At 38.1% G+C, this 27,876-nt stretch overlaps 1 protein-coding gene across 1 annotated transcript in view; it reads right to left on the reverse strand.

The window, feature by feature from the left end:
• LOC150091029 (uncharacterized) overlaps nt 1-22,157 on the reverse strand; it is a 53,237-nt gene extending 31,080 nt beyond the window's left edge. Inside the window, exon 1 of the mRNA XM_090381286.1 lies at nt 22,038-22,157. Within this exon, the coding sequence (XP_090237412.1) occupies nt 22,038-22,116 (79 nt within the window). The 5' untranslated portion in view covers nt 22,117-22,157. The remainder of the gene's footprint in view (nt 1-22,037) is intronic.
• Nucleotides 22,158-27,876: the final 5,719 nt, after the last annotated feature.

Raw genomic sequence — 27,876 nt, forward strand, 5'->3', positions numbered from 1 at the left:
AAATATTTGCCTACTAAACGTTTTCATCTTATTCTGAAGCCGTAGGATGCTTCAAAATGCATCCTTAAATTCATATACACCGAATATACGGATGTAATAATAATATTACCAGTTGATTAAAGAAAGCATGAGGTATTACAAGTAAGAACCCCCGGCCGTACGATATCGAAACCCACGAGCTGTACTGGGCCCGTGCCATAATAACAGACAAGAGACTGGACATAAGACTTGTCGACAAGAAGGAAACGGCTACCTACCCGATCGGCATAGTGGTGCCCAACACTGGCAACTTACAGAAAACCCATGAGGAAAAGATCAGGGAGTACACAGACCTAAGGTAGGAAATCAAAGAGATGTGGCATATGCAACAAGTAACGACCATCACGATCATTGTGCCAACCACTGGTATGGCACTAAAAATTCTACATAACAGCCTAGAAGCAATATGCCTCCCAGGGAACACCTACAAGACAGTCAGAGTTCCTCGACCAACAGTAAACGGACATAACAACTACCCTGTGCAAGCGGTACCAGTACCCGTCAAGGGATGTAACCCACCCATCATGGAGAAATACTATAATAACAACAACAATAATAATGATATAATTCTTTATTCACAAAACAAAAACAAAAAAATAAATAAATAAAAAAACGTGCAAGACACGATTCCCATTACAGACAAGAGGAATCGATTATTTAACTGTGACTATGACTTAAAATTAAAAAGATTAGATACATATATTCAGTTACAACTGAGAATAGTAGTTACCATGGGTATGATATGGTATGTAACATGTGATATGATATTTCTTTGATAACCTTACAGAAGACAAATCTCTGAATGAGAACACCAAAAAGAAGATAAAAATTTGAGGAAAGAACTGTTGTACTTGAAAACACTGCAGCTCTTCCAGTCAAAGGGGACCCTAGGGTATGGTTCCAATTAAACGAAATATTACGTTGTTCGCTACGGCATATTCAATCAGGACGAAATAGCGGAATGGAAAAAATGAGGGCAGTTTCTGGGGGAACGATCCGACAGACTGGAGGGCCTTCCTTTTGGAAATAATGCGTAACAGTAGTCTTTAAAGGGTGACCCCCTAACGCTGTCAAAATATTCTTCGAAGGATGATCCCTACGTGATTAAAATAGTCTTTGAAAGTGAGGTCGAACGACCTCACTTTCAAAGACTATTTGCCGTATTGAGGGCTATCAATCGGGACGTTTGTCACAGATGCAGCAAAGTCAGGAACGCAACGATCTATACGAAAAATACATCTAGAGCCATTCTTACACACTTTTTTTTTTCATTATGGGGTTGAAAAAGATGCCTGTGGGAATGAGAGGTACTTATTCATTTTGGGCTTCCATTACCTGACAGCCTCAATCTGTCCCTGCAAAGATTAATGAAGCTAACAATAATCTGAATCAGTGCTATGCTTCGTTATCGAGCTTTCTGAATGTATAGAGCAAACGTGCTAAGATTTTTATTGGTTAAGAAAAATAGGCAAGAAAGGAGTTCGGTGTTTAATCTAAATGCGTGGAAAATGATGTCGATTTTTCAGGAAAAATTCTGCGTGTAATTCTGCTTACAGAATAAATGAAACGTTGTATAATTTGAGTATACAGCTCAAAGTTCACATTCCTGTGAGATAACCAAATTTCAATAGTTGAATTCATCAACATTTATGACAAAAAGTTGGTGAAAATTCCTTATAAGAATTAGTGCACTTTAATTCGTCCAGAAATATATATACAGTATCGTTGCAAGCTTATAAATTCGACTTAGTTTCACTGATAGCTAACCTCGAAGAAACACGAATATGTCAAAATACTGATATTGCATAAAGAATATATTTATGTTTACCCATCTCTAATGCAGAAGGAAAGGGCTCATTTTCAAAACTAAAATTAATAAAGAAGTATTTAAGAACAAAAGACTTTATTATCGCTTTTTTCTTAAAAACTAAAAACATTTTCTATTACTTTTGTTGTAAGAAATCCACTGAAGAATTTATGGAATTCAATTTCTGAATTACTCTAAAGAATAAAGAATTTTAAAACTTTAAAAAATAAAGAAAAAATAATAAATTCTATTTAAAAAAATGAACATTTTTATACATAACTTGATGGTATATGGCCGCTGATAAATTATTGTATTTGCATGTGAATTAGGCGCCTCCGTAGCCAGGTGGGAAGGAGCAACAGTGCGTAGCACACGCTTCTTGAATAGACCGGGGTTCGAGCCCGTCACCACCAAATACGGAAAGGTCAGGGAATGACCACCGCATATTCCCGGAGCAATATGGCCTTAGTTGCTAATGCTCCTAAAAACCAAAACAACAACAGCATGTGAATTTTCGACTATACTGGCTTCGACATAAAACTTTCATAAGGCCATTCCCGGTATCAGAGAAATGGATGCAAAATAACATGATTGCATTAAAATACATTAAATAACGTAAAACACACAGATAAGATAACACAATCGACATGAACTCAGAAAATGAAACTTAATTAAAAAATAAACGTGAAATGGCTATTCATTACAGAATACTGTTCCCACATTCAGTGTGTAGGAAGAAGGTGTAGGTCAGCGTAAAAACCTCGCATTTTGTGATACTGCAATTATTATTATTATTATTAATAATCACAATAAATTTTCAATGTGACAGCATCTTGCAGCAACATACGCACGTCAATGTCATACAAGCGAGGATCATACGACGGGAAACAGTTCCTGAAGGCGCTGCTAAATTTCCTGAAGAGTTTTTACTTCAGTGGTGTACTGTATGCTGTTGATGTGGCCTCACAGATATGGGCAGGCCAATTCACTGGAACATCGTGACCACTACATATCCAACGTCCTGGGTAATGGTTGTTTAGGAGCTACCATACCGACTGGATGAAGTGTGTAGGTTCACCAACATGCATGAACTAAAAACTACATGCACCGGAGGGTATCCAAGGTAACACTTCCATATACCGGGTATCTCAAAAATATTGATACAAATGTTTAGGGGAGGTAGGTAACATCTAAAGGAATGTGAATCGCATAAGAACCCATAATCGGAAACGTCACCGTAATTCGGTAGACGGCGCTGTTCATCAGTTCGCGAGAGGGAAAATTTCTGGTTTACTCATTCAAGCAGTAGTCGCCGCACGAAGAGCATGCATCGATATACGAACTGTGAGCTGGCAGACATGCACCTAGTGTATGGATTAGCAGAGGGCAATGGACGAGCCGCTCAACGAATTTATGGAAAACGCTTCGGAAACAGACATGTACAGGACCACCGTTTGTTTGCGAGTGTGCATCAATATTTGTGCGATTATGGGTCATTTAGAGGTAACAGGAGTAGTGCGGGCAGATGACGTTCGACGCGAACTCCCGCCATGCAAGAAAGTGTGTTGAATGCCGTCCAGAATAATCCTACTACCAGCACACGTGCCGTTGCCTCTGCCTTAGGAGTGCCCCGTTGCAATGTACAGCGTGTCTGGCACGACGATTCCTTACACCCCTTTCATCTCCAAATGGTTCAGTTACTGCTCCCCCAAGATCATCCTGCACATGTGGCTTTTGCGCAGTGGTTTCTCCAAGAAAATGTTCAAGACTTGAATTTTCCAGCCTATGTTTTGTTCACGGATGAGGCTTATTTTACTCGGGAAGGCTTATTCAATCAGCACAATGCTCATGTGTGGGCTCACGACAACCCACACGGTGTGCGCCCCCATGCGACACAACATCGCTTCGCAATAAATGCGTGGGCAGGTATGGTCGGTGACTGCTTAGTCAGCCCATACCTGTTACCATCCCGCATGAACTCCGCCAAATATCGGATCTTTCTTGAATAAGTTCTACCAGGGTTACTTGACGATGTTCCAGCAAATGTGAGACGCAACATTTGGTTCCAACATGATGCGGCACCTGCCCATTATGGAAGGTGTGTTCGTGACCATTTGAACAGGTGTTTTGGGAGTCGATGGATTGGTCGTGGTGGACCCGTTGTCTGGCCCCCACGCTCACCTGATTTATCGAGCCTTGATTTCTTTCTGTGGGGAGTCCTCAAATCTGTCGTGTATGAGTCGCCTGTGGAGACGGAAATGGATATCTCGTGGCGAGACTCGTCTGCGCTGCTGCTACTGTCAAAGAAACTCCAGGTGTGTTTGACCGTGTCCGCCAATCCATGCTGCGTCGGTGTCACGCATGCATCGCGTCTCATGGTGGAACCTTCGAGCATCTGTTGTAACATTGGAGCATCTGTTGTAACATAATGAAATGCATCCATCTCGTACTCCATTGTTAATATTATGTAAAATAAATGTTTGCCACTAATTACTGTCTTGTGTCATTTCTGCTTCTTGTGCCTCTGCTACTACTTTCCCGTGACGTTTCCGGTTATGGGTTCCTATGCGATTCACATTCCTTTAGATGTTAATTACCTCCCCTAAACGTTTGTACCAATATTTTTGAGACACCCTGTATAAAACATGGATTAGAAAGTTCAAATACTGATTCCCACCAACATGATCCGGTAACTAGTCGACAGATAATTACGTTCTCTAGCACTAGGGCTTGCAAACCGGTTTTATAGAATCGGTTAAATCCGGTTTTCAGATTGAGTTGTAAAAACCGAAACCGAGCTTCTAAAACAGGATTCGAATATTTTTTTTTTAGTTAGCCCTCCAATATAGTTTTTTGTTACGCACATTTTGTTTTGTTTGTTCGTTTGTCTGGATCGTTCAACTGCTTTATGTTTAAAACATGTTTTTTTTTTTTTTTTTAATTTTATTTTATGTTTAGGTACGAATCTCATAGGCAAGTGGCCCAAATCTAGGAGGGGTACCTTTTATCTTCTCACCTGTATCATGGCATGATGCAGGTGTACTCATTTACGACTGAGTGAGTCGGAGCGATAGCGTAAAAGAAAATTCTCAACATTTCTCCGTTACATCTATCTTGTTCGCCAGGCAAGTTATGGAACGCGTCTTATTGATGGTTACCCACTAGAAACAGATTCGCTGAATACTGCATCAAATTTCAATCGTAGAAAGTTTTTTGCTTCTTTATTCCTATTAAATTTGCGATCAAATGTTCTCCAAAAAGCAGCTTCGAAAAATTTCTTTCGTGAAAATTTTTAAACTTGCCTCGTTTAGACTCTTCATTCAGTGCTTGCGGGAGTGACGAATAGTATTGTGCCTTTGTTATCTTCAATATTTTTATTTAAAATTGTCGGTGATATAAATTCCTACTAATTAATATTTATTACTCTTAATATGTCTAAAATGAAATCAAATGTATGGAATTAGTTTGCTCGAAAAAGCAAAGATGAAGCACAATGCTCGAAATGTCAGAAGATAATGAAGTCGTCTGGAGGATCTACATCATCTTTGATGTTGCATTTAAAGAAAATGCATCAGATTGACATTAAACAAGATAACAGTGAACCTCCCGTAAAAATGGTAAGAACATTAGAAAACTTTATCGTTAAAAAATCTATGGAAGAAGAGATTTCAAAATTAGCTGTTTAGATGTATTTTCTTTTAATTCAATTGCCAAGAGTGAGTTTATACAATTAAGCCTTCACCTTCAGAGAAATAAATACGATAAATACGATAAATTACCGCCATCCTCAGTGAATGGAATTAAAAATATGGTTCTGAATTATTATAAAACTAAGAAAGAAGAACTCATTCAGCATTTCAAAAATTCATTGGTTTTGGGTGCACGGTATTCATTGACTCTAGACGAATATACGTCTATACAAAATAAAAGGTATATGAATATAAATGTGCATTCAAAACACAATCGTTGGTCGTTAGGTATTATTGAGATTAATGGTTCACTTGATAGCAGAAGAACTGAGCAAATTGTGAATGGACACTTGAAGGAATTTGGTTTGAACTTGGATGAAGATATTGTTGCCTGCACCACCGATGGAGCAGCAATGATGATTAAGTTTGGCAAGCAAACTGTTCTTTTAGAAGAAAACAAAGACTCGTCTAGTTCCGATGTTGGAGTTACACTCATGCGAGAGTATGATAGTGTAATAAAGAGATTAACTGAAGAGCCTTCAAAATATCCGAGTGAATGAAATCAGCAAATAATTTAAAATTTTGCAGGCAACTAACAGTAGAAGTGAAAAGCTGGAGAAGTTTATAGAGCACTGCTGACCATTAAACCAACAAATGTCCAATCTGAGAGCGTGTTTTCGATCACTGGTCTCTTTAACACAAAAATAAGGTCAAGTCCATCAGGAAAAATGGTTAATATACTGTGTTTTTTAAATGATCATTTTCAGAAAAAAGCTGAGCAATAAATAGTAAAGTAATTTCCCCAAGCTGTTTTTTTTTCACATTATTTTTATTTATTCATTATTATAGGGCTTATTATTTTTTTGTTTACTATACGAGAAGATAGTTTTTATTCAAAGGATTTGAATACAATTTGTAATTTTGTATAATCTCAAGCTGGTTACTTTTTTGGAGCATTTTAATTTTTTATTTTTTTTACTATAAGAGGTGATAGATTTTGTTTAAAAGATTTGATTACGATTTGTACAATCTACCCAAGATAAAATAAATACCTGTGTTATAAGCTTTTAATTATTTTCCCTAAGTCTGAGAAAATCGGTTTTAAAACCGGTTTTAAGAGTAAACTTCGGTTAAACTCAGTTTTGAAATTTCTCGGTTTTATGCAAGCCCTATTCTCTACTATTTCAACTCAGACGCTGAAGAAGAAAAGCTGTTGGTAGTATTTGTTACGCACGGTGCGAGTTGGACCTATCATTTTTTACACTTGTAAAAGTATTCAAAATGGGAAGTGTAATCGTTCGACTATTAATATAACTAGAGGTAAAGCATACTTGATTGTATATGAAGAGCAAATCATCAAGTTCACCTTTCTAGAGCTGCTTAGAATTCGCAGAGTTGTATCCACAAAGGGTAGCAATACTGTGTGATAACAAACAGATATGAGCATTATTTATCCAGTATATTGCAATGAAACCTCCCAAATCTGGCAAACCATTATCCGGCAAAACCGGTTTTCCGGCTATGTTTAGGAACATGAGAGAATCCTGCCAATCAGCCACGAATCGGAAACTTTACTTTTCAGACTGATCATTCGCCCAAGCAGCACGCTATATAGAACTGATTGGGCAAGGTGGAAATATCACCTCAGTTAAAATTTTTCACAGCGCTCCAAAGATTAGCGACTCATTGATAGTAAGCGATGGTTTACTCCGTTTCTAAGTTTCACGATTTCAACATGAAGAAATTAGACTCAGAGAGAGAGAGAGACTAAATACGTTTACTCTTTCATCCATTTATATTCACCTACCTAAAGGAAAATTAAATAGCCCAAAATGTCTTTCCAGAGGATTGTAGCATTTCAGGGCGAACTCAACACAGGCCCTTACCTATTATATAAAAAGTAGCATTTTCAGTTGTGTTTCACACAACTGAAAATACAACTTTTTTTCCCTTTCAAAAAATATCGTATTGTGTACATATATTTTAGAAGGGGAAATAATTTTATTATTACTATACTGTACAATATGTGGCGTATATTTACTGCACTTTTCGTGTACCGTACGCTATCTTTCTCTTGAAAGAAAGGCTGCACAGTACTTTGTATAATACTATGTACAATAAGCAGCAGTATAGATGTACAATGTTTTTCGTAGATTTTTCACGACTATATGACCACACGAAATAAGGACAATTCCAAGATCCGCAAAGGTTGCTGGATTCGGGTGGTTCGACTGTATCTGCGCAGATACACAAGATATGTTTGAACTGCGCAAATTTAATTTATATACGAATATTTATTATTATTATTATTTTTTTGTTAGTTGTTGGCGCATCGGCTTTCGTGGCCACAAGGCACCTCCCAAAGTTTGTTTGCATTTTACTCTGATCCAAGCCCGAGGTGGGATTCGAACCCGCGACCTTTGGGTTACCAGGCAGGCACTTTACCCACCTGGCTAGCCCGGTCGGTATACGAATATTAAATGCTATTACGATATGCTTATATGATATGAAATTAGCATACATCACAATTATAACTGCACGTTATGATGCAATATGATATGATCGTAAAATAGCTAGCACAAAGCACAGTAATTTTAAATAATTTTCGGCATAAAATATGTATTGCATAACTACAAAAAATAACATTTTTTAAAAAAAATTAATAATCAAACTACATACTTACTGCACTAGTAGATCGCCATATAAAAGTTAATACAAGTGTGACTTCAGAATTAGTTTTCTCTTATTGATGCATGTAATCATGTTACCGTATATTATTCAATTTGCTAATGTTACTGTTGCTACTGTAAAAATTTTAAAAAATAGTATGCTAATATTTTAATACTTTTGTCTTGTTTTTAAACTTATTTATTTCCTTACTACGACTGCTTCGTCTACATCATACTAGATGGTTGGCTATTGCTTGATCACTAGTATGTTAATACTAATTACGAAATATCACCACCTAATAAATGCATAAGTATAATTATCAGTAAGATTTATCTAGAATATTTTACCTATAATGTGTACTATAATATGTCAGAAATACTTCCCAGCCCTAAAACAGTACAGTAGATTGATTTATCTAAGTGATGGTACACAAAGTGGCAAAAAAAGAGAGATCAAAATCAGAAAAGATCTTTATTCAGCACGAATAAAGCACGTAAATGCTTGCATCGTTGCCTCGGGCAACGATGCAAGCATTTACGCATCTTGATATAGAGGTAAAAACATTCCTTATATTCTCTTTAGGAATATCCCCCCCCCCATAATTGGTTAACCGTATCCTTAAAACCACTACAGATCGGACTGGCTGGTCGAGATACGGTTATAAGTTATACCAGTACAACACAGATACACCCTGAGTTCGAATCTCGTCAATAATGCGAGGTTTTTATTTCCGTAAACCAGATTTTGTGTCCAGTAAACTAGCAAATCGACCACAGAACACACCCAATTTACAGACAATATACAGGAGCAATATGGTCTAAGTCGCTGATGGGCCTAAAACCCTACAACAACAAAGGAACATAGGCAATAAATTGGTACTGGTTGAGTTATCAAATGCGGACATCATACGAACATTATAAACAAGTTCCACTAACACTAAGAATGCAGAATTGAATACGGTAGTACAATGTGTACAGAAGGGACAGACAGAATGAAGTGTGAGAGTGGGTTACGCTCTTGGTTAAGAAGCACATAGATTCTAAAATAGTACACCAATTGACACTGCTGCCAGTATACAGTACAATGAGTCAGTCTGGGGCGACATAAACAGTGCGAGAACAAAAATGAGAGCAGGAGTATGTTATTGAGCATACTACAAAGGACTGTGATGAGTATAACGAATATCTATATAAAACAAAAAGCGGGACAGTAAATCAGACTCTCCTATCATAAGAGCGGGTAGTGATTGAACTTGTGGGATAGTCACTCACTGAACAGCAAAAAGTTTCTGGATTTACTATTTTCTATATTAACATGTTTCAGAAGCAACACCAGAAAGCGATTCTTCGTATATTAAGAATCCTCATGTAAAGGAACCACTAGATGGTTCCTTCCAACGTTCAGATCATAGTGTACTGACATGGGACTATTTAAAGATATAACTACTGTCAAGGAGAAAGGAAGGTGATTTTTGCTTCCGTAAAGGTGATCACAGTGATCTTAGAGTTTTTAAATTCTTTCCAGTGGGAAGAACTAACGTTATTACAAAAAGAAATGCGAGGTAATGATAGAAGCTACTAAGCTTTTTATACCAATTAATTTTCAAGGTTTAGACCTAAATTGATGTTAGGCGAATTGATAACGCTAGTGGCAGAGAAGAAAAATACATGGGATGATTATAAATCGCTAGGTAACACTAAACATGAACAAAATAAAGAATACACTAAGTATTAACTAGTTTACAATCAAGTTCTAAGAGGGGTTAGACATGTTAAGGCTGATTATGAGAAATCTTTGGTTAAAAAAGAAATGTACACTCACTGGCCAAAAAATTAGGAAACTTTATTTAATATTTAGTATACCTTTTACCAGAATTACAGCGTGCCATGGATTCCACTAGGTGTCTGAGGCAGCCTAACTCCAGTTTTGACCTTTCTTCAATCAGTTGCTGTATTGTCAGTTTTCTCAGTTGCTGTATTGTAATCAGCAGAGAACTGTGAAGCCGAACAGCCCTTTACAACGTATCGCAGACATTCTCACGTGGATTCAGATCTAGAAAATTAGGTGGTCAGGGTAGACGTTGGAAAGGACAATACGTTGGGTTAATACGTTTCGCCTTGTATTAATGATGGTTTTATTTCTGGAAAATCCTAAAATTTGTAGGAGCTGTGCCTTCCAAACTGTCTATAGGGTCTTCGAAGCTACAGGCTGGCGCTCATCGGCTGGTAAATTCGCTATAAAATGACAGTTGTATAGATCTTACTGGCACACATTTTCATGTTATCTATGTTAGGTCGGTTCAAAAGATTAACTGTATTAGACAAGAACATCGTTTTGTACGCCTATGAGCCGGTTATACTCGGAGCGCAGCGGCCTCACTTCTCTTCCGTGTGCAGTCCTTTGGCTGCGAGGGAGAAAAATAATTTCGGAAAGGTCTGGCGCGTCTGTCTTGATGTGAGTGATTTCGCCACAGCGATGATATTAGTCCTGGTTATGATTAATACCCAGGGGGTTACAGTTACAGGTGGTAAAAAGGATGTTTTTTTAAGATTGCAAAGGTTTTTCCGAGTATCCCCTTTAGCCACCGAGGATTCAAATATTCAGTATTCAAATATTTCCTTTGTATTTGAATTGAGTATAAAATGACAAACTGCAGACAAGGAGGTACATCTCAAGATATATTTGCATTTTATGGCTTCCATGACGAATACCAGTAAGTTCTTGCTTTGCACTCCAGAAAGTTGCAAGTATCTTTTTCTTGGTATTTGCAAACCAGCAAGAGAAGGTGAGTTGTTCATATCAGGTGACTCCTAAATCGAAGTGATGGGTGACTGTTGACAGAAGGCCATTCAAAAGGGTTGCGATGATATATTTCTTATTTTCTTTCGAAAAAATAATCTGTGTGAACCCAGATCATTTTTTCGAAAGAAACTTGTAACATACCGGCTTGTAACATAACTACAAGCCGGTATGTTACAAGGGTTTCAGGTCCGAAACCTGGCATGTAGCAGTCTGAGATATGCACAGTGCCTTGAGTCTCTTGTGAGGGGATACACATCTTGAAGTAGCTTGCATTAAAAAAATGTCCTATTAGGGCTCTCCAAGAGCTATCTTATCTGCCCGTGTGTATTAAGTCCATAAATTGCGTGTGTTGTCTAGTCGGTTTGCCTGTTTTGCTAGAAACCTTGCTATCCACGCCTGGGACCAACTAACTCAGCCACGAAATGAAAAAAAAAAAAAAAAAAACGTATAAAAGTTCCTCGTGTGATCGACGGAATTCGAACTCGAGTTTTTCCACCAGGTGCGGGGAGGACGCTGATTATAACCACAGTGCTATCTGCGCAGACGAGGTAGCCTACATAGGAAATAAAGTTCTTATGTAGTGACATGAAAATCTCGAGGGCTTCTGCAAGAGTTGCTGACAGGGCACCTCCTTTTATTAGTATTAATAACAATAGTAGCGAAAAATTATGCAAGCTTATACATTCAGTCAAAAAAAAAAAAAAAAAACAACTTCCCACATCACCCGCCCATCCCCTCTAGTAATCTGGCTAGTTCCTACATAAATTTATTCAAACTATCTACTTCCATAACACCAGATGGCAGTGTGTTACAATAATCACGTACTAGCTGCTGAAAACAAGTTTCTGCACATCCATCCTGCAGCCATCCATCCTTCCTTAATTTAAATTTATCCCTATCCCCTCATGTGTATTGTCTGAACAAGAGTAAGGATGCCATCAGCATTGAGCAAAATAAATGCATTCAAATCAACTCAATCCATTCAAAGCCTTAAACACCTCAATCAGATCTCGCAAGTGCCTAGTCTCCAGATACTGCAATTTTTCAGAACTGAAGCCTTTCGGTAAAAGTACTCTTTTGTTTCCCTCACTAATCTCGTTGCCCTTTTCTTTCTCCCATTCCAATAGATCCACATCCTTCTTAAAATGTGTTTTCTAGACCTGTATGCAAGATGTGACCTAACCATGCCTTATATAAAGGAATTATCACCTCCTTATCCTTGCTAGAAAAATTCTTATACATCAGACAAACCCCTATGATCTATCTTAACATCTCCCAGTCAGTAGTTCTCTAAAAATTGAGTAGGGGCTTGTAAGTTTGAAGTAGTTTTTCAAGAATTATAAGGAAATTGGTGGAGAGTCTGTTTTATGTTACTATGATGTCCAGAAAAAGTTATCGAGGAGGTTTGCGACTGTTGATTCTTTTTTTTTTTTTTTTTAATTATAATGGAATGTAGGTAGCTGGGTCTATGACCGAAGCCATATCCATGTAGTATGTGTTTGAGGATGGCTTTCCCAAAGATTATTTAGCATACTACATTCTATGGCGATCGGTCTATGTTTATTACTGGATTTTTCTCAGTTGTTCTTTGGAACGGGGCTTTGTGAAATGCTGTTTCCAGATTGAGGGTACAATTGAAGACGTGTTGAAGGTTAAAATGATGGAATCTGTTATGAATGTACTACAGACTTTTAGCATGAATAGGGGAAATCCATCAGGTTCGACTGGGCATTTGCTTGGAAAGCAGTTTATTATGAAGACAAGATCGTGTTAAACAGGCTGATGGATGAAATCAGTTTTATTAGTCAGTGAGATAAAGTCGCCATTGCAGAAGTGTTCGGGCGGGGAGAGTTGGAGGCCAAAACCAGCGGGCGCAGTGATTTTTTTTTTTTTTTTTATTATTATTATCATCTGTTTATTTCCACAAGGAAATCACCCCGGGACGGCAAAGTGCCAGGAGGGTGCAAGTACGTATCAGGGTACGAGATACTACGTGCAGTGGGTTACATATACTGAACACGTAGTCTCGTCCCGAAATATTATATACACATTTTATGCTTAATATATACAGTATTTACACATTAATGATTCTGTACATACATTATACAAATCATATATTTACAATTCACTAATACTTCCATCTATAACTTACATATTAACATAACTGTTACAGGAGGTATATTTTTACAGTCAACAAATTAGTATTGTTCTTAAAGCAGAAAGTTTAACTTTTACTCACAATTCTTTGGTACTTTGCAGCCGATTCATATTTCGGTAAGTCTGTAGGTATTCTGGAAAATCTCTTTCCGGTATGCTGCATCCTCACACAGTTTTTCGGCATCTATGTGTAGTGAGTTAAATACTTTTGCTGTATTTGATGGGAAGAATCTTTGCAGGCTACTAAGATTGTTCAGGACTGGACGCAGTGAATTATTTACTTCTCTGCAACGTCTAGCAGTGGTACGCGGTTTGACTAGAATATTATCCAGGACTGGAGCATCTACTCTGCCTGTGAGCATTTGTGCGAGAGTGTGTATATTCCTGTTAATTGTCCGCTGCATCCAGGGTGTGATGTTAAGGTTTGAGTAGAGAATAGCCCTTGAGATAGTAAAAGGGTGGCCAGCAACTCTGTTAAGCCATCTCAAGAACCAGTACTCGATCCCAAGGACGGACTTATAATGTGAATCTGGAGCTGAAGACCAGATTTGCGAGGCATACATTGCAATTGGCAGGACACACATTAAAATGTACTTGGTCGCTAGCTGAGGATCCCTAATTCCTACCAGTTCCTGTCTAGTAGCCCATAAAGCGGCGAATGTTTTTGTCTTCATATGGGCGAAGTGTTGAGCAAAGGTGAGTCTGTCATCCCACTTAAGACCCAGGTCCAGGTGAGAGTGCACTTTTTCCACACTAGACCCGTTCACAGAGATCGAGATGTCATTTTTATTTTGCTTGTAAGTTATGATCATTTGGGCAGACTTCTGTGCATTAATACGGAGCCCGATGCAATCCAGGTAGCTCTCAAATTCTCGGATTGTGCTATTTGCCATCTGGCAAATACCTTCTGCTGATTCATGGTCTTTGGAAGTGATGAAGAATTTTACATCGTCAGCATATGTTATAAAATTGTAGTACCGTGCAAGAAACGGCTCCAGGGCGGCCGCGTAGAGGGTAGCCGAAAGAATTACTCCCTGTGGCACTCCTCGCGAGATGGTAAAGCAAGAATGTAGCTTTTGGTGCTTAACAGTAAGTTTTCTGTCTTCTAGCAGGCTGCTTATTATAGTTAATAATTTTCCCCTTACATTAAAATAATTCCTTAAAATCGCAATGAGCGCTGGAATTGAGACGTTGTCGTAGGCTGCGGAGATATCCAAAAAAATAATATCAATTTGTTTTTTCTCATTTAGTGCTTTCTGCACGCGAAAAAGGGTTTCCAGTAAGTTTGTTATTGTTGATCTCCACGAAATGACTGAGTGCAAATGTGGTGGTCTATGGCTGAAGCAGTGTTGATTGATGGTGGGAAGCAGTGCTTTTTCCAATACCTTCTGTAGGGTGCAACTAAAAGAAATTGGTCTGTAATCCTTAGCCAATTTTGGGTGTTTAATCTTTGGTATTGGGGTTACAATGTAATTTTTCCAAGCTTGCGGGAAAGCTCCTGACCTAATGATTTTCTGATAAATTTAAATATAAATTTTCTGTTTATACTCCGGGACGACCAAACGATCAGGGGAGTTTACAAGATACAAGAAACAGCACCGTATTCAGCAGTCACGGGCTTGAACCCCGGTCACTCAAGGCACGTGTACTTATGCACCCGCGCGCCTGACCACTAGGCTACGGCGGCCTTTAAATTTTCTGTTTATACTCCGGGACGACCAAACGGTCAGAGGAGTTCACAAGATAGACTGAATACAAGAAACAGCACCATATTCAGCAGTCACGGGCTTGAACCCCGGTCACTCAAGGCACGTGTACTTATGCACCCGCGCGCCTGACCACTAGAACCCAAAGGTCGCGGGTTCGATTCCCGCCTCGAACTTGGATCAAAGTACTGCAAAAACCTTGGGAGGTGCAATATGGCCACAGAAGCCGATGCGCCAACAACTACCAAATCAAAAAAAAAAAAAAAATCTGACCACTAGGCTACGGCTGTGCAGTAATAGATCTATTATAAATGGGCTACTTATTTTAAGGATGAACATTGTAAATTTGTCTGGTCCAACAGTGGCCTTATTGGGCAGATCGTTGATTGCTTTCATTACGCTCTCTTTGGTGATTTGTATTTCACTCAATGGAGGTCTTGTTGGTTCCTCTCTTGCCGAATAGTTTCGCTTGTTTAAATTTTTCAGGAGTTACAAAATTTTGTTACCATTATCAGTGTTCTCAATTTGATTCAGTCCATGCAGGTTACCAAAAGTGTTATTAACCCATTCCTTGAAAATGCATTCGGTCATATTCTCTGTGCTATTTCCATTGCTAATAATTCTTTTTGCTCGTTTTAGTTTGTTGTGAACAACACTGCAGTGTGCCTGTCGTTTTGCTTTGATGAAATGTGCTCTTTCCTTCTTATAACGAACGTGATCGGCGGGATGACCCGTCCTTTGCCATTTTCTATACAGTTTTTGCTTCCTGAGGAAACTTGCTTTCAGTTGTGGGTTGAACCATTCTTTTGTTCTCTCAGATATTTTGATATCTTTTGCTGCTCCTTCCAATGCTGTTTGGTATAGCTTTTTAGTGATCATTTCTAAAGCTTCGTCTACTGGCTTTCCTTGCAGGTCATTCCATTTGTAACTAGTCAGGTGACTGAGAATGACTTCTGCATTAATATACTTCACGGAGAAAAGATACTTACTTTGCTTTTCCCAGTTGGTGTGGTTACCCTGCATGTATTTATGTATCTTCAGTGCTGCTTCTATTTCAATGGGATTGTGGTCCGACTTAAACTTTATGAAGTTTTGCGCTAGCCTTATGTCTAAGGAACTATGATACAACAGGTCAAGTTGCTGCATTCCCCTTGTCACAGGTGTCGGAAGCTGCGTTAAGTGCAATGCACCCAATGTAGCATCCAGCTCTTTCTTGGCCTCCCTGTGTTTCGGAAGAGGCAAATTAAAATCTCCCGCTATTATGGTGTCGACTGATGGCTTTAGATTTGCAGAAAGCCAAGCATAGAGTTCATTTCTTGTCTCCTTTGTGTGCTCAGGTGGGAGGTATATGATGCATAACTGTATTTTCACGTTCTCTTTTGAAAATGTAACGTAAATCCCTTCAAAATTATTTGAATTGGTTTTTCGTTCTCTTATAGGCTGATATTTATTTTGATAGCAAATAATAACTCCCCCTCCTCGCCTATCTGTTCTTCCGGTTCCCACACATTTGCAGTTTGCTGCCGCAGTTAGCCGATCTAACTGTTTTTCATTTCCCAACCAGGTTTCGATTAGGCAAATGAAATCCAGGTCCTCGTACATCATCATCGTTTGCAAGATGTGGAGCTTATTTGAGATGCTCCTCACGTTTTGTGCAAACAAGTGGATATGATGTTCTGCATCCCCAGCTGGGGGTAGTTTTTTTGATTGCTATTGAGCCCGATTCCTTGCATCATTTTTAACCAGTGGTCTGGTCCATCTGTCTCTGTAGGGCTTGACTAAGGTACCTACTGGCCAGGCGCTTACGTCTTGTAGGATTTATCTGGTGGACAAGAGATTATAAAGGAGGAGTAAGCTGGGTGTCGTGTTTTCACTTGCTTTACTTCCACAGTTATCCCATGCTTGCCCTCACACATGGCTTTAATGTTTCTGGGCTGTGTTGTGGCCCCAGCCTTGATACAAAAATTTGCTCGCTGGTTGCAACGGAAGTAATGTTGTAGATTTCAGAAAACCGTTTGTTTGTTTCAGGTGTGTTATAGGAAGACACGTTAATACTTTCTCTGTGAACTGGATTACGTCGTCGGCCGTCCACGGCGAGAGTAGGCATGAAATTTTGGGATGGGCGGGTTTTTTCTACCCACAAAAGTATTATGCTTTTTAGGTAGCATAGTGATGTGCGCATAAGTGAGTGGGTTTGCAGGTACATGATCTGCGGGGGAAGATGTAACTCTGGCGTTCGTACTCTTGGAATACATGCATGCCCCAATCATTTCAGTGGATTCCTGTTGTCCTAATATTTCTGAGACTTTTTTATTTTGGTTTCGACTTTTCCTAGTGGAATGTGTGGAGCCATTTCCTTGTGCTGACCCTAAAGTTTCACTGGGTTTGGTGCTATTGCTTGCGAGGTCCTGCTGCAAACAGACAGTTCGCGGCTGGGCTTGAGATTCACATATTATTTGGCTGTCTTGTAGTTTTGCAATTCGTTCTGATATGTTTTCCCCTGAATTCAATTCCTTTCTTGTCTTCTGTTTGTGATTTTCAATGCTTTCTATCCTCCTGGACAATCCATTCATATCACTTCTACTTTTCTTTGGGTAGCTCTGCTTCGCATAGCAAGTTTCATCGGTTACGGGGGCCGCTGAGCCACCTTGTGCAACGAGAACTGATTCAAAGCATCCTAGCTTTTCCTCCAGTCGTTTAAGGGTGTGCAATATTCTACTGTTTTGTTCTTCGAGAAGAAAATTCTCTTCCTGCAGTTCCTGTAGCATTTTATGTACAGGGATGAAATTGCTTGCGAGGGTTTCACCGTATTCCACAGCCTGCATCGAAAAGGGGCTGATGCAGTCTGCAAGGATATCCTTTAATTCCGCACGCGATACATATTCTTTACGGTTCCCTTCCTGCCTTTCATTCGGGATATGATTGCTCCTCTGTCCAGCGGAACCCCCTTCAGAGTGCTCGCACTCTTCCGGGCAAATATCGCATCCCAAGGTTTCAAAAATTGATCCTTCAGGATGGCCCAAGATGCCATTTCCAAGGTCAGTCTGCGAGAGGATCACTCTTGTTGCTTGTTCAAGGTCGTTAATCTGTTCTTCGCAAGAATCTTCACAAATGACTTCATTAGGTAATTCTTCATTATTTTTTTCTGTTTGTTGCCTACAAGCGTCACATTCAAACTTGCGTTTTCTAGTTTTGTTCAGTCTCTTAATATCAACAGAAGTACAATCAGGCTTATTGCAATAGTTTTTGTGACAAGTAACGCATTTAATTATGAAGTCATCATTCGTCAGACATATACAGCAAGTAAGCGGCACGGCTGATGCGCTAAAATCTGTCATTCTGAAATGCAAACGGGAGCCGGAATTTCAGTTCTTACTAGTAAAAATTAGTTTTGTAGAATGCTGTTAGGAGTTTATAGTTTTTTCTAGTAAGAACTGGTAGTAATGGATTACGGATTTTTACTCTAACAATTTCGCTAACTGTTTCCTTACAATTAATGTATTAGACAACCAAATGTTTTTTTAAACTTTCCAGGTATATCAATCAAATTTTAAGTGGGCCTTATTTGATACAACTGCCTTAAGTAAATATAAACAAGATGTATTTACCGCAGACGCAGAGAAACTTTAAAGTATAGTTGGGATATATGGGAATCTTCGTAAAATATTCAATTGTATTCACAGCAACAGAATACAAAATTTCGAAAAACAAAACAAAAACAATAGTCTATTCGCAATAAATCAAAAGAACAGTTAACACAATAAGTTAATTCAGAGAGAATGATTCAATATAAAAGATGTGCAATACTAATTAATGAATGAATGAATGAAATTCGATACACAAGCGCCCACGCGTCTATGATACTAAAGCAGATTTATTTTATACCGTGCAACATTCTCTGTGCGGTACAGAACAAATCTGTTTAACAAGCAAGGATGTTGGGAAGGCGGAGAAGAGGAACATGGAATTTTCCTCTGTCTGTATTTTAGTTTCTATTTTATGCGCTACAAAACGGCCGAAAGGCAAATACTGGTTTTCATAACGTAGTTGTTCCTTTTTCCCGGCATTTCAGTTCTGTCTGACTTAATGTTTGCTTCCCCCCTTCCTTTCCCAGAAACATTTCTAGCAAACGCCCATGGGAACAAGTGAGTATCGTTAATTTTCCAGTAGAATCAGTAAAACTTCGTTGCAAATTTTAATGCAATATTAAATTGCATTAAAACTTTTCCTCTAGAAATTGTTAGATCACTATTCTCAGAAATGAGTATGATATGCATCTTTATAAACAGCTTAAGCTTAAACATAAAAGCAGTTTAAGTAAAATATCAAAAGATCAACTAGGACTAATTAAGTGTATTGGCAACTTTTCTGGACAAACGGATATTTAACTTCTTAATAGCATGATTTGTATCATCACCGAAAATTTTTCTAGTTAATGCCACAAAGTGAGGCTTTCTACTACGCGTTTATTTTTTATTTTTTTATGTTTAATAAAATTTCAAAATACTTTTGAATTTAAAATGTTGTCGTGTTCAACAGCTGTTTACTAAATTCAAAAGTAATTCCATTTTCAAGTTAAAAAAATTAGGATAGCTTCTGCAATACGCAATATAGGTGTGTATGATATGTCTTTTATTAACCCATACAATAAATACTCTGGGGATGAACAGAAAATAAATCCAAATTGGAACAGTTAGACTTATTACAAAACAGAGCATATCGTAATAACCCGTGAAAATATTCGGGTCAAATTCACAAGATGATTTCAAACAGAAAATTAAAATTAAGTTCATAAATGACATGTAATGCTAAAATAAAAATTAATATAGAAGGAGAGCGAAAAGTCCCTGTGCACCCAGAGTAAGCCCAACGTTGATGGCATCCTTCCTCTTGCTTAGACAACATATATGAGGGAGGAAAAATTTAAATTGAGGAAGGATGGTTGCAGGATAGATGTACGGAAACGTGTTTTCAGCTGGCTGAAATCAAGTTTCAGTTGACTGTTGGAACAAACTTTCATCTGTTGTGGAAGTGGGTAGTTTGAATTAATTCAACGCAGAACTGGGCAAACTATTTCAGTGGATGGTCAGGTGATATGGGAAGGGTTTTTTTTTTTTTTTTTTGATAGTGCTGTATAAGCTTGCTTTCTTGCATCATTTGCCACTACTATTAGTACCAACGAAAAAAGTAGGAAATCCATACACGCCTTAAGCGGGGAGAGTCGTCCCAGTCCTCCAAACTCTACCCTACTACTAAACAACCGTTTAACCAGTCGTGCCGTAAACAGTGAGCTGCCTGGATGTGCGCAAGCGTTGCGAAAATGGCGTTGTCAACTGAGAAGCGAGTGTCAATATTAAAAATCTGGTCTCACCACCGTATTATACAAAGAGTTAATCACATCCTTTTTCCTACTTGAGAAGGTCCTACATATCATAGAGAAGACACCATATACCTTTCTAGCCATTACAACCAAGACAAGAAATCCAAGAAATTCACATATACCTGATTATTGTTAAACTATACGCATTCAAAGTATCTACTCTAAAAGTAGCTCCATGCAGAACCGCGTAATCATATCCGGGTGACATGGTTGGTTCTGAAGGTCCCATTCTTTTATTATAGCTATATTATAACGATATAAGAAACGTTTTGGGGCTTCGCTTCTATGTCGACCCCTCGTTTGCACAACCTTGGCCCCATATTGTGTATACAAATAATGTAAGATGGAAGAGGATAATAATGAAATAACTGTACTAAGTTTATTTCATGAAAACATTACCTATTTTAGACTATATTGTAGTTAATATATGGATGGAAGTATTGTAATAGTTACTTCATCACAATTCATAAACGAAACTAACCTTAGAATGGGCATATACTTTATCCCTCTATAGGTGATTCTTTATGATATATCTTTTATATTACAAGAATAAGTTTTAAGTGGATGCTAATCTAGTATTTTTTTTTATTCTTAACCGAGTACTCACTCACATTTAATGTCGGTTTGCGGGTCTCTTGACATGCTCCTTGAGAAGGCACAGAAAGAAACCGATCAGTCAATTTTTCATTAGCTTTCGCATAATGTACCACAATATAAATATATTATAAAATTTACAAGGAGAATATTAAAAAGCAAAACACCTAGTTTAGTCCAGGACAAAAGCCTCAAGATATGAAAGCTTTACAAAGTCACTGTATATGCTGGATTAGCCTCCTTCTGTAAATAGCTATGAGCAAACTGGGTTTATTCCTTGGTCATACACAATGCCTACCTGTCTGCCGATGAAACTCCAACCAGAGTCAAAACGTTGGTCTGGGTAGCGGCATACACTTTAAATAAAAAGCAATACTTCTCCACAAGAGCAGTGCCTTTTATTTAGAGTAATGCAATAGCAAAGCAACTCGTGAAGTGCCTCCACAATATGAGATCAATGCACTGATTATAAAACCTAGTTTGCTTATAGCTGTGTACAGAAAGAGGCTATGCCCGACACGTGCAATAACTATTAAAATAACTTAATTATTAAAAACAATACGAATCTTTTATTTTGGAAAACTAATAAAGATCGACATCTGTTTTCCAAAGGATCGTCATTTGAAAAAGTTTAAATTTTTTTATAATATATTGGGATGACTGGTTAAACAATAATCCACGATAAACTATGCTGGATTAACCATATAACAATTTCTAAATTCTTCTTAGTGCGTAAGGCACAAAATTTCACACTTGGTATTAATTTAACTTTGCAGTAATGGAAGAGAATGTCCTGTAACCCATATGTTGTAACCAATATGTCATCCAATGGTAGTTTTTATCGAAATATTATTATTTATACCTTTTTATTTAAACCATAAAAAGAAAAACTGATATCAAACTTCATATTAATATGTAATTATCTCCATTTTCACATATATATATATATCATTGAGAAATATGATGACATGCACGGAGAACAAGATATTATAAGAGAAATAAAACCAAAGAATGAAGTAAAGAGGGGGGAAAAGATAGGGAAGACAGTGAGATATAAATGGCAAAGGGTGAAGTAAATCTATATAGAAACAGGAGAGCATTAGATAAAAAAACCAAAAAAAAAAAAAAAAAAAAAAAACGGTAACGTAACTTTGGATAAAAAAAAAAAAAGTCCGTCGAAGGTCATAAGTTACCTGTTTCCGTAACTGCCACATGTATAGCATCCGGATCCACTTCCATCCACGTATAAAGAGAAAACGTGCCTTCATGCATCCTAGTCTCTTTCCATATATCCAGAGCTTGAGGAACTTCATCCTTCCTCATCCTCCGAATCACGTACTGTGGAACCTCCGTCATCACGTGCTAGCAAAAAAGATGACCTCAAAAAAAAAAAAAACAATCAGAAAAAAATAGCAGAAAAAAATGGAGAAAACAGGTGCCACGTATACTCCAAATAGTTTTTGCGGGGTGTTCACTGCTCGAATGAACGAAAGAGATAGAGGGAAAGAAAGAGAAAGAGACGCTGAAAATGTGGCCGATTGCTTCCTTGTTCCCGGCCCAGGAAGTTATGAGAAACATACAAGCTTTCGTAGCAGTTCAGTCGGCGACAAGCAGAAGCGCTTCTGACGTCACTCCATAAATGTTACTGTATCTCGTGCACCTCGTTCTGTTACGTCACCGGGAACTAAATGTAACAGACGCAGATGTGTTTCGTTGGAGCGGGCCAGCAGCTGCCGCTGGTTCTGGAACGCGCGCACGATGCGAATGCTGTAGGCGGCAGCCAAACAACCTGGCGCATAGCACCTTTCAGAAAGGGTGAACACAGTTGCCTAGCGAACCCTTTGTTGTACTAGAAGAGAAGTGACACACTTTAGAAAGCTGCTTCATGAACCAGGAAAACAGCACGCTGGAAATGGAACGTTAATAGATAGAGATAAAGGGATAAAGAAAAAAAAAACATTTTTTTGGAAAAGGAGAAAGAGTTATGGAACACCTTTAACAAGCTCGAGAAAAGCAGTAAAGCAAAACCTTATATGGAGAGAAATTAATAAAGAAAGGTATTAATAAATAAATGTTAAGGTCAATAGGAAGAAAGTAAATCCAAAATGAAGCAAAAAGTTTCCTTTATCATAGTACAAGATACACGTATTATGAATATATTTCATATGAAATCTCATCCAATGGTGATTTTTCCAGGACATATTGAAACGTTTCAGATGTTCGCAATTTCAGTTCGCAAAGTCAAACTGAAAATATATTTACACATTTTGCAAAAGTGGCAAAAGTTACGGACATAGAACATATTCCATGATTAATGGGAAATTTGATATGCAAACGCCAACACTGGTGTATGCATATACTAAGCGCCAAAGCAAAAATTAAGCCTATGAGGCATGAGTATATGTGTCTGTAACCAAGTGTATTCTTTGATCGATTTGCTTTTTTCTGGAAACAACTAGATTTTCCAAGAGAGAGAGAGACGCAATCCTCGCCTGAGACTGACTAACTCAACCGCGTTGTGGAAAAAGCCCATGAAAATTCCTCGCGTCACTGACGGCCATTCCAACTCAGATCTTTTCCATCGCGTGTGGGAGAGCAGTGATTATATCCACTGTGCTACCAGCGAATGCACAAGTCTAGATCGATAAAATAATGCGTTATATTATACGAGGAGGATTCAAAAAGTTTTGTCAAACACGTACTCTATAGATTTAGGTACAAAGTTACAAATAGGCATAGAATAAGAGAAAAATACTGACAGGGAGAAAATTGAGTATACTGAGTTATGCAAAGCCATTAGAAAGAGACCTCAGAGAGGACATAAGAAAATTTAACAGAAGAAAAGTAGAACAAGCATTAAGGGAAAACAAAAGGATTTAAATCAGCAGCTATGAGCAGTAATACAGAAAGACAAATGATACTGAAACTGAAGAATAGCGATGGTGTACTTATGAATAGCAGAGAAGGCATAATTCAAATAGCAGAAAGCTACTATAAAGAGTTATACAAGGAGCAAGGGAATGATGCCAGCAGTGGGGAAGATGGATCACAAATTAGTAACACATACAACATACCTGATATCCTCCCTGATGAGGTAGAACACGCGTTGAAGAAAATGAAGAATCAGAAAGCTCCGGGGGAAGATGAAGTTACTGTACTGTTGTTAAAATTGGGAGGAAGAGACATGACACAAAACTGGCAAGACTCTTTACAAAATACATTAGAAAAGGTGTGGCACCTAAGGAGTGGAATAATGCAATCATAGTTTTGCTGCATAAGAAAGGAGATAAATCAGAAATTGGAAATTATAGACCAATTAGCTTGTTATCCCACATCTACAAGTTGTTCACAAGGGTCATTATTAACAGATTAGAAAGAATACTTGAGGAGAATCAACCGAAAGAGCAAGCTGGCTTTAGGACAGGATTCTCAACTATGGATCACCCTCACGTAATGTCACAACTAATGGAGAAGGCAAATGACCATTATGCCTGGCATCTGTCTTTTCATAATCCACAAATGCCTGGCATTTGTGGTTACGAAAAGACATTTGACTCCATACAGCATAAGTCAATGTTTCGGGCACTGGAAAGACAAGGCATAGATACTCCATATATTATGATTTTGAAGAAAATATATGAGAGTGCTACATCCTTTATTAGACTAGACAAAGACAGTAAGAAATTTAAAATCGAGAAAGGAGTTCGACAAGGAGACACAATATCTCCGAAGCTGTTTACTGCTGCCCTTGAGGAAGCTTTCAGAAGATTAGACTGGTCGCAGAAAGGAGTCAATGTGAATGGAGAGTACCTAAACCATTTACGATTTGCAGATGACACTGAGGTCATAAGCCACGATCCCAAAGAATTAGAGGAAAATCTTAATCAGTTATGCACAGTTAGTAAGGATTTTGGACTAAAGATGAATATGGCTAAAACAAAAGTAATGATGAACAAGTATGCCACAGAAAGGGATATAATGATTGAAGGAGCAGTAATTGAAAAGGTGGAGTCATATACTTATCTGGGACAAGTCATTAGCTGTAATAATGATAAATGGATGGAAGTCAAGAGTAGAATAAATTTTGGTGGATAGCATTCAGGAAATATTGTCACGTACTGAGGAGTAAAGCCCAATTTGTCTGAAACGTAAAATAATAAACCAATGTATACTCCCCCACCATGACTTACGAAGTGAAACTTGGGCACTCACCAAAAGAATGGAAGAGAAGCTGAGAACTACACAGCAAAGAATGGAACGAATTATATTGGGAATCAGACTGTTAGATAAGAAGAGAAACACATGGATTAGACAGCAAACTCAAGTAAAGGACATTCTTATCAAAACTAAAGAACTAAAATGGTCTTCGGCAGGACACATAGCTCGAAGACATGATGACAGATGGACTAAGAAAATAACAGAATGGTACCCAAGAGAAGCTAAGAGAAAACCTGGAAGACAACAACGGAGATGGACAGATGAAATTCATGAGTTTGTGGGTAGTAAATGGATGGCCATTGCACAAAACAGAAGGAACTGGAAAGTTGCTGGAGAGGCCTTCATCCTGCAGTGGATTGAAAATGGCTGATGATAATGATGATGAAGAAATAGGCCTAGTAGTATCTGTACAAAAATTTCAGCCATATCACATTCTGTTTCTTTTAGGCAGGAGTGATTCTGAAATTTGCTGACAATCAAGCCCAAACTGGAAAATTTTGAGCAGAGAGAGCGGTTATAAAATTGGTAACAAAAGAGAACGTGGAATTATCTGAAATTGTTCAAAGTTTCACAATGTATATGGTGAATCTACTCCATCAGAGCATACAATCCGGAGGTGGTTTATTGAATTTAAGCATGGCCGAGGGAGCATCAAAGATGACCCACGGACTGAGCAGCCAGCAACAGCCTGAAATGAGGAAATGGTCAACAAGCTGCATAAATTAGTTATGGAAGACTGTAAAATAAACATTGAACAAGTAGCCAATAAAGTAAAGATTAGCCCTGGATCAGTACATGCCATCCTACGTGAGCAGTTACGCATGACAAAGGTGTCTTGCCAGTGGGTTCTAAGAATGCTGAGTGATAGTCACAAAGAGGCAAGAGTGAACGTCGCTGGGTCTCTTTTGGGGAGTGCCATTTCGAACGAAGAAGAGATTTTTTCCTGAATTGTTACTGCTGATGAATGCTGAGTTCACTATTTTGATCCAGAATCTAAGGTTGTCGCCATATAGTGGAAACAGGTTGGGTCGCCCATTCCAAAAAAATTCAAGCGCAAGCCTCAGCTGGGAAGATTCTGCTGAGAGTCTTCTGGGATTGTTCGGGAGCAATTTCACTGATTTCCTTGAAAATAGTAAAACTGTAACTGGGAAGTACTACGTGAATCTATTAACCAAATTACGAAAAAACAGAAAGCGATAACGACGAGGAATTCTGTTGCTGGATTACAAACCCTCACTTCACAGATGTGAACTGACAGGAATAACAGTGGCCAAACTGGGGTTCGAGTCTTTGCCGCATCCACCTTATTAATCTGATATGGCCCCATTTGACTTTTACTTGTTTGGAAAACTGAAACAGCATCTTCGTGGAAAGCAATTTGTGGACGATGAATATCTGAAATAGGCAGTAATTTGATGAACAAAATTCAGACTTTTACAAGGAGGGCATTTTCAAGTTGAAACACAGATGGGAAAAAACTGTGGGAAAAAACATAGAGAAGTCTTAATATACCTTCCGAATTTCGTGAGTTTGGAATTACAGGAACTATATATTTGATAAAACTATCTGAATGTCCCTCTTACCACATTCTAAATGATGTTTGTTGATTTATAATTCCAGAAATCATACTAAGCATGAATCTGCATTCGATAAGTAAATGCTTTATTATTATTATTACATAATTATATATTTATACAGATAATGTATAAATTGTTCATTCATATAATAGATTTATTTATCATGTAAATGTAAAAATTTTATAACGACGCATTGTCATAATGATACAAAACACAGCACCTCTTCAAAGATCTGTAACGATGTGGATAAGGCACAACCGTACAAATTACAAACCATATAAATTAGGCTCATACCATTACATTACCATCACTAAACTTCATTGATGGAACAATCAATCTGGGTGAAACCGTTCTTTCAGCACACGCACTAGACCAATGTGTCTCCATCTGATTATGTCTGGTGTGGTTCAGTCACTCCACATCACGTTCTGCCACTGCTATTATATCCGACGTTTACACTCTCTACATTAGGATACGTGGTGAGCAGTTCAGCAACCACGATGAATGAATTGTTCTTCTGATGATTGCGGATACTACACTTATCCCAGGTAAACTTGCTCCCAAATCACCTCATTAAATAGATTTCCTCTATCTGTTTCATCTGTTGACATGCTCTGGGATAATTAATGGTGAGCCATCTGACATCGGATTATGTTTGAATTATTTTCTGTGTTCCACTGCCGTACGATGCTTCCAATACTTGATTTTGGATGCCCCACTCTACCAATCCAATGGATATGTACGCAATCTACCAACCTACTCTCATAGCCCCTATGAAGGATCTAGGTCCTTTTCTCGTCCCATTCTGTATTGAGTGTGCATGCCTTTTACGTATATCCTAAATTTCACTGTTGGTGCTATCTAAATGTCATGTGACCTCTGGAATTAACTATTACGTCCAGGGGATGAGGCGTTTCGATAGATGTCAGAAGACAGTGTATATACATATATATATATACAATGAAACTAATAAAATAAGATGCCAGAAATACATCAATTTAAAATTTTATTGGTGATGTTCTTTAAGCTATTTACGTGATTTTCATTCGTTCATAATGTGCTTGTGTAAGGCGTATTCAAAGTCAGCACAAATATTACGGTAAACTTTTACAAAAGAGTATTAAGAAATTTCCCAAATATTAGAGGTTATATGAACTATGAAATGTGGGCATGCCAAACTGTAGAATTAAAAAGGAAGCGATTATTCCGTTTCCCCCCGCACAAGATTATTCCAGAA

This window comes from Mastigoproctus giganteus, chromosome 1 (assembly GCF_048544385.1).
Source record: "Mastigoproctus giganteus isolate SK-2022 chromosome 1, ASM4854438v1, whole genome shotgun sequence".
Taxonomy (NCBI): domain Eukaryota; kingdom Metazoa; phylum Arthropoda; class Arachnida; order Uropygi; family Thelyphonidae; genus Mastigoproctus; species Mastigoproctus giganteus.